This window comes from Pyxicephalus adspersus, chromosome 3 (assembly GCF_032062135.1).
Source record: "Pyxicephalus adspersus chromosome 3, UCB_Pads_2.0, whole genome shotgun sequence".
NCBI classification, from domain to species: Eukaryota; Metazoa; Chordata; class Amphibia; order Anura; family Pyxicephalidae; genus Pyxicephalus; species Pyxicephalus adspersus.
In genome coordinates this window covers 83,013,032-83,021,335 of record NC_092860.1, presented here as the reverse complement: position 1 = coordinate 83,021,335, position 8,304 = coordinate 83,013,032, and the positions used below count along the sequence as shown (strand labels likewise).

The 8,304-nt window shown below is 37.1% G+C and overlaps 1 protein-coding gene across 3 annotated transcripts in view; it reads right to left on the bottom strand.

The window, feature by feature from the left end:
- Window positions 1–2,889: 2,889 nt before the first annotated feature.
- The window catches only part of AFF1 (ALF transcription elongation factor 1), a 71,306-nt gene continuing 65,891 nt past the window's right edge, over window positions 2,890–8,304 (bottom strand). For all 3 annotated transcript variants that reach the window (XM_072405472.1, XM_072405470.1, XM_072405473.1), the window contains exon 21: window positions 2,890–8,066. In XM_072405472.1, the coding sequence (XP_072261573.1) occupies window positions 7,945–8,066 (122 nt within the window). In that variant the 3' untranslated portion in view covers window positions 2,890–7,944. The remainder of the gene's footprint in view (window positions 8,067–8,304) is intronic.

The following is an 8,304-nucleotide window of genomic DNA, read 5'->3' as shown; positions in this document are numbered from 1 at the left end:
GACAAAGGGAATTTAAAAAAACAGTACATTCAAGTTTTTATTTCATTATTTTTTCATTGTATGTAAAAATTTGTATGTTTTTTTTTACAAAAATTGAGGGTACCCTGTATCCTAAAAACTGGATGTGATCTCAAACACTGGCGTCATTTCTGGATTCACCACCCAAAAATTATTAAACATCAAGTGTAAGATCTAACTCAACAAAAAATGCGTTCCCCAGTGTAATAAGTCCTGGATGCAGCTCCTAATGCTTGATGTAAAATTTTGTTTTCCAGAAGGTGGCAGTAGCTAGCAGAGGAAAATTTACATAAGCTGCAGTCAAGTATAAATTTCAGTCTTTTACATTAACTCTTAGAAGGTATTGAATCCACATACACAGAATATATTGACGCCTAGCAGTCCTTTTGGTTGCTAGCTGCAGTAGTTTTCCAGCTTTTTCGTTTTTGAATCTAAAAGTTACCAATTTTTGATCTACCATTCCATACTGTATGAGGAGCAGGGTGTTATATTAATTTAATGCAATAACTCAAAGCAGCACCAGCAAGTGAGAACAGGTAAGTGCAATTTAAAAATAAGTGATCATGCACAGGTAAGTTTAATAAGGCCCTGCTATGCTGTTTTTATCTACATTAATCTAGTACAAAGCCTGGCAGACTCCTTCATTTATTTTTAATTTACAGGGTAAAGGTAAGGCAATCATAAGAATACTAGCACCGCAATTGCTTCCCTCGTTAGAAACAGATTGCCAACCCACTTACCCCAGTCTGTGAATAGAAAGTGAAGGAAACACAGCATGTTGTTAAAATATTAGTATGCACTCTTACTGCAATACAGACTGTGATTGGGAGCAGCTAAACATAATGGCTCCAACTGGCTCAATGTGCATTCCCTCCATCATCTTGTGTGAACATTGGGGGTACAGGGGGCAGATACCGGGTCAGCTTTGGGACCAGCCAGGCCCTACATTCTACTGCTGTGTAAATGAAGACAGAAAATATTTTTGACAACTCCATTCACATAAAACATCAAGTCATAATAAATGTCAATAAAAACAACATTGTGCCTATTGAACAATTCTTCCTAGTTAACCTGTATAAGTTATTACTCAAAGTATAGTAGGCTGCAAGTAGCTTTTATAAAGAGGTCATCTGTGCCAGCCCCCTGCATTTCTCAGGAAACATTTGCTATAAGCACATCCTTGTTAGGATAATAAACTTAAACATAATTTTCCCTGTAGAGGGAATAGCTTCACACTCTAATTGGATTTGCATTTTCTGTCAAATGACTATAGCACCTAGTTTACTGCACACCATTGCTTCTAAATCCTTAGTACTCATCTCTTACCAGATGCCTTCAGTCAATCACTCTCAAGTATGATAATCCAGCATGAGTGGATATGTCCAACTTGGAATCTGTGGTTTTCCTCTGTGGAGTTCTAAGACACAAGAGTGTAGGGTCATGTAGGCTAGTGAATGATCACTTCATCAGAATTGTTTCACACTGGTGGATTAGCAGTGAATACAGGGAATCCATCTGTGCAGAAGATATCTCCCTAAACCACACTGAACTATTACAAGCAGTACATTTTCTACCTGAAAGTTTATATGTAAAGGATTACTGACAACAAAGCACAGACAGAAAAATGGTGAATTCCCATGATTGCCTACTCTGAAACTTACAAAGGTAGTCAGTGGGTAAAAAGCATTTTAATATGAGGACTGGATGATAGCTGAAACCTAGAATCTAGCAACCTAAACAGCTAATGGTCCAGGCAGGTACCTACCCTCCCATTCCAAAGTGGTTCAAAAATAGATTTTTAACATTCAATTGCAGCCTGTTAAGACAACACAAACTGTATTAGCTCCTACAGCTCCACATTAGGCTGAATGTCTAAGAAGTTATAACGTAAGACTTCTGTCATTAGAAAGAATCTTTCACTATCCATTTTCAATGACAAGAAACTGGAAGATGCATGAATGAGCATTGTACATACAGCGCTGATCTGCTTTATGGTAAGGGGGAGGAGAATGAGCAAGTGGCACCCCGCTGCACTCTCTCCTTTCACTTGTATAGCAGCCGTTCATGGATCTGCCAGAATGGATCAATGGACAAGCGCTGTATACACGTCAGATTCCGTCTAAAACTAGCCCTTAAGTGATGATTAAACGAGCATCATCTGACGTGTGTACATAGACTTAGACCTGTACAGATGTCAACTATCTGCGCTGGAAATAATCTTTGCAATAGTTTCCAGTGGCGGGAGCCTGACGATCTGTGTACACACAGCGTTGTTCTGTCCGATGGAGTGGGGGGGAGGAGACAGCGGCCCCCCACTGTTCTCTATAGGAAAGTACACCAGTAATTCCATCTCAGTACTGTATTTTTTTGCCCTAACATTGCGTGACAGCTATACACATGTTAACAATCATCTAGCTTGTGTGTATATAGCTTTAAAGCAGAAGTGCCAGCTCAGCATCAGATATGCTTACAGAAGTTTGCTATCATTACCATTAGGAGCTGAAAACAACTATTTTTAAAAACAGTATGAATATCCTATAAGGATTCAATTGAAGATAACTAAAGGCATTGTTAGCTAAAAGCAGCTCTGAGTTGGGACGGAATAAATTCTGAACTCCCGTCCCATATGCTTACTCCAGGTCTGGACTCATTAGGTAATGAAGAAGAATGAAACTAAATAACTATATATGTGGTCTTTCTGTACATAACTATATGTATGCACAGATAGGCCACATATACAGTTTTTGTACAGATAGAACACTTTTACAGTGTATAGAAACAACCAGGTCCAGAATCTGATCCAACATTTTGCGGACAATACTATACCATAGTCTTGGAAAAGAATGCAAAAAAGAAAAACATTCATAAAAATGTATTTGATATTTTATTTACAGCTTAATTCTTGACATTTCTCTTGCCAAAAGAAAGAATAAATCATTTAAGTTCCTCTGTTCTTTACAGCAAATCATCATTGTCAACATTATAATTAACAAAATATGAGTGGCACAGCTTCTTTGGAAAGAGATATAGCATAGACTTTTTTTTTCTTTAAATAAAAGATAACAAACAAAATCACATCTGTTAGGTCTCTTTGTCCCAAAAGAACTGTACAAGGCAGCTATAGAATATTCACAGAAGCCCCAGAATGCAGATTTATTCCAGAAAAGTTAAAATACAATTATCTCTAATATTTTTTTTTTTTACTTTGCACATTTTCCCATTGCACATAGCATTATGATATGTAATAAAGGAGTGGCCTTGTGATGATTTGCCATTTGGGGGATCACTGAATGCTTGCCATCAGGTTAGATTTTAGCACAGGACAAAAAGTAGTTATAATCATGTAATGTAGTTTTGGAAATGCTTTGTGGCAGGGATGTTCAACACGTGGCACTAGAGCCCCTGTCTCAAGCATCATGATGGGACTAGTAGTTTGGCAACAACTATAGGGCATAAAACTGTTCATGCTACTAACCGTAAATCCATTTTATAGCCTCTGGTTGACTGTTTTTAGAATTAGCTGCATAGTTGTTAAAGAAAAAAAATGAAATGTATAAGGCACTGCATTCCAAATCACTCAAATTGGTATTTTACATTTGATTAGAAAAATAGATTCTCCATCAGTAGGAAAGTTTTGCTTTTTGTTCTGTGCCCACCTTATGTGGGTATAAGGCTGCATTTGGTGCACAGTGACCAAACTGTAAATTGTGTCTGTGGTGACCACATTTGGTATATTTTAAACGAGTTTGGCAAAGTATCATGACTCATTTTTGTATTTCTCACAGTCCCCAGCCCCCCCCCCCGATAGCTTTATAGATCATTTCCATGCAATTCACAGTGCGGTCAGTGTGCAGTGTTTGGTAAACTCCAATTGCTGAAGAATACTTTTGGCAATGAAAACTAGGACCTCTCCAGGCTTCATATAAAAGTAGGGGGTGGGGAAAAGTATTATATAATACTGGTTTTACCCAAACAACTGAGATTTGTATAGGTATGTATTAAAGAAAACAGGAAAAAAAATCTCTATGTATGCAAAACCAAAAAAAAATGTTATATATTTACAGAAAACATAATATTTAAAATCATTTAAACTGCATAAGGCAAATTAGCTTTTTTTTTAATATTATTATCTTAATTATTATTTTGAGATCACCAAAAAAAAAATTATATGACTTGAATGAAAAAATTTTTGGAGTATTACCATCTTCAACCATGTAAACCTTTTCATACTGTTTATTCTTGACACTGATTTAGGCAACTGTATTCCCAAAACTGGAAACATAATTCAGTAAGAACTATTATAGTTCATAAGTAGGAAAATGAGCAGCAGGATAGCGCATCACGTGATGGCGTCATGTACGTCGACTGCTCAAGAACTGGAGTGGGCAAAAACATGCCCGGTAAAAGGCACAGGAAAAATTAATTTATATAATAGAGTTGCAAGCTAAACGTCTATAATACATTACAACTAATGTTAACACTTACAGCAATGTGAAGATATACCTATTGGTCAAGGGAGTTTCATCTAAAAATGGGGTAGAAAAGTCATTAATGATACCCAATTTAGAAGGGAAAATGACAAGAAATATGCTTTCCTACAGTTTTCCTATATCTTTAGCCAGTGTTTTATTAGGTGGCCCCTTGATAAAATGAAGTGCTGATCAACAACGATCAATCTTACTGTTTGCCCTTTATTCCCACATTCCCAATCTGAAAAATCACACCAACCATTAGAATATCTGGTATTTACTAGGGGCAATTCAATTCTAATAGTTAAAAAAAAAAAAAACACACAACATTGTCTCTCCTATGGGGCACCTTTTTTATTATTAAAAACTGAGCTGTTGCCCATAGTGACCAAACAGGCATCTTGATCAAATCTCCCAGTGTATAAAAAGGTGGAACCTATCTGCTCCTTTATGGGCAATCACCCCAACCTTCCTAATTTCTATTGTCTTTTATGTAGGTTTTAGATGGTTCCCAATGCAGAATTAAAGCTGTGCAACTCACCTATCAACTTCCATTACAGTGTGCCACCATTTTCCTTACCTTCTTCCCAGTCTGTCTTTGTAAAACAGATTGTGAGGGGACATCACCTGTCCCTTTTCTGCAGTAATGACCTGCCTGATCAAGCTTTTGTAAAAGTGGAACTTTAGTTCCATTAGAAGTTTAACATTTCCATGCAATGAGGTTTTTTGTTATTATAACCACTACCAGTAACCTGGTCCCATTTCTTTCTCAAGGACAGTAAATTGCTGTATAAATATTGCCAAAATGTTTACACATTTCAAAAATAGAAATCCCTTGGGCAGACAGACTCAATTACCAAAAACCAGAAATAGATTAGTTGGATTTCTGTAAGACAAGTTTTTTTTAGCTCTTTTGTACTGTAAATACATGTCTAACCAAGGGCCTTGAACATTGTAAAGTATTAGGCTAATTAGTGTTTGTCCTAAAAGAAGTGAATATACATAGAGATGACCTTCCTACAATTACACTTCTATACTGCACATAGTTTAGTCTGCACAGAGAACCTTGCTGACTTTCTACAAGCTTAGTTTTTCAATCCCCAGCAAAACCTAGGTAACAATCTGCATACATTTCTATCTGTTGAATAACTTTCATTAATAAAACGTTCATTTGAGGTCATTTTTTCCTGGTAAATCCTGTTGCAGCAAACACAGCATTTACTAATTCACATGCCTAAAAGCTTTCACATTCAAAGTAGTAAGAAGTGTTAAAGCTATAATGCATGCTATAGGTTTGATTCAGTGAGTTATAATGAATGGTATTTTATTATTTTCACAGACTGCACCGGTCCCCATTTTGCTTCCTTTTCTTACATGGTCAATACCAATGGCATAGGGACCGCACACTTGTTAGCCCAGTTACTTGGGGGCACTAAAGTGTTAATGAAACATGCTGCCAATCAACTTGCGTTTGAAAGTACAGGTTCTGGGGACTGATTAGTAATCCTGATTTACTAGCTTTTTTGTAACAAACACCAGTATCTGAACTTTCCCATGTCTATGGACAAAACAAATATCAGGGGTTGTATTAACCTTTAGCCAGGTTAGACAGTGAAATATGTACAGGATATCAAGAAGCAGTACATAAGCTTTAAACAAGCCCTCAGTGACCTCTGTGGCTGCAGGCACCGTGGAACATTTTATCCTAAACCTACAGAAGACATGCACTGAAGTCACAGCTCATCTTCCCCTGCAGCACAGGCTGGGTGGCTTTCCAGGCTTCTAATGTAAATAGTGGGTGTTGCAAGATCTGAACGCAACCCGATTTTAGAAAGTTCAGATTATTAAGGATAGCATGTTCCTGCAGATAACGGTATTAGTTAAAGCTTTCTTAAAAAACTAATTTACTGTTCGTTAAGCAAATGTACATACTTTAAGGTCCACACCCTGCTCAATACTCATATTAAAGCCTAATTAGCCTACAATGCTAACTGTTCTTGATAAATAAATGTTTTCCAAGGATATATCATAAACCTTACCTGAAAATTATAATAAGAAGCAAAGCCAAACTTCTTAGCTACAACTTTGAATTCATCCTTCAGCATATCCAGGAATCAGTCCAGTTAAACATTATATATAAATGGTATCTAGGTAATATCTGGACAAATGCTACAAAATTACTATCATTTATACATCGACTCTAAATATGATGTATTTAGAGCATGGCATACTGATTATGACACATTAATAGCCTAAGAAGCATCATCACCAGTTGGAAAAGGTTTACATGGAGTCATTTTTGAAACCTAATGCAGTCATCTAAAAGACTGTACATTCTTGTATTGTAATAAGTGCTATCATTTGATGAAATACCAGTCTTCTGGAATTCATGACTGCATGTGTTTGTGATTTAGAAAGATCGGTATTACAGTTTGAGTGTGCTTTTGTAGGGAATGTTCACATACTTTAGTTTTTCCTAAAATTGTTCATTGGCTCACCAGTGAATAAAGATGAGCTAAGGGGATGCCAAGTCAAGCATTATTGAAAACAAAAGTGGTAAGAATATCAAATTTGCCATTTCTATGATGCAGAAGTCTTCCAATTCAGAAGAAAAGCCCTCAGTGAGGCTCTGATATTTCAAGAAAAGCCCGAGAACATAATGGCTAATCCTAGTTTGGAAGCACAGCAGGGATTCTAGAGGCTTATCAATCATAACTGATGGCAGTGTTCAACTGTACCCCCAAAACAAAATTCATTCATCACTTTATGGAATTCATAATGGTTTCTATATCCTGACTGCTTAGAAACCAATAGTATCAGAACCAGCAGATATAAGATGCAGAGTTGCCCTGTTTCAGATCATACAAGTCTCACAATGCAGAATTTGCTACTTTTGCTGAACAACATCATATACGGGGCCTATAGGACACTTGAAATTTGATTTAAGGCACAAAAGCTCTGAATTCAAAGAGATCTGCAAAACTTGCAATGTCATTTGTTATTTCCAGTGATGGCAATACATGTACAATCAGTGTGGCTCTGGGAACATCCCCTCCATATGTTGAGGGCAGGAAAGGGACAACCTGTTGAAAAAGCCTAGTAAACTTTCAGTTTGTTGATCTGATGAGGCCTGCTGGGTGGACTGATCACAACATACTTATCTTGAACCTCTATCAAAAAGACACCTCCCCTGTGCTGGTTTTGATTAGAAATGTTAAGACCACCGATGTGACTGACCTTTCCAACACCACTTTGCAATTCAAGGCCTCAGTTGATCGAGAAGTCTCCAGTTTCGCACATGATCATCTAGGCAGGGTTCAGCAGGCTTCCAGTCGTACCAAATCCCAGGAGCCAAATTTAATTTTTCTTCTTGTTTATAGAACTCATGGGCCCAAATGCAAACGCTAGGTGTACAAAGTGCAAATCAGTTCAGAGAGTAAGTGTCCCCAAGCACAGTTTATGTCACATTTGATTCCAGTCTCAGCCACTGTAAACCCTGTCTAGTGTAGTGTACCAGTTCTGTCATGGAGCTGTTTAAAGCCAGGGGGCAAACCATTGCACTGAGATCTGCAAAGAAATCTGAAACAGAAGACAACATGAAAACATGTAATCAGTTTGCATCATCAATCTATTTTCTGTGGATTTAGAAGAAAAAAAAATTGTACAGAATACAAAGATATCAACTAAAGCTACTAATAACCAGGGCATGTTTACGGTCTGATGTAATGCATTACACTTTAACTGGGCAATGACTAGTCTGCAACCTTTGTATATATAACCCATAATCACACAAGAGGGATTCATATACAGTGATTCA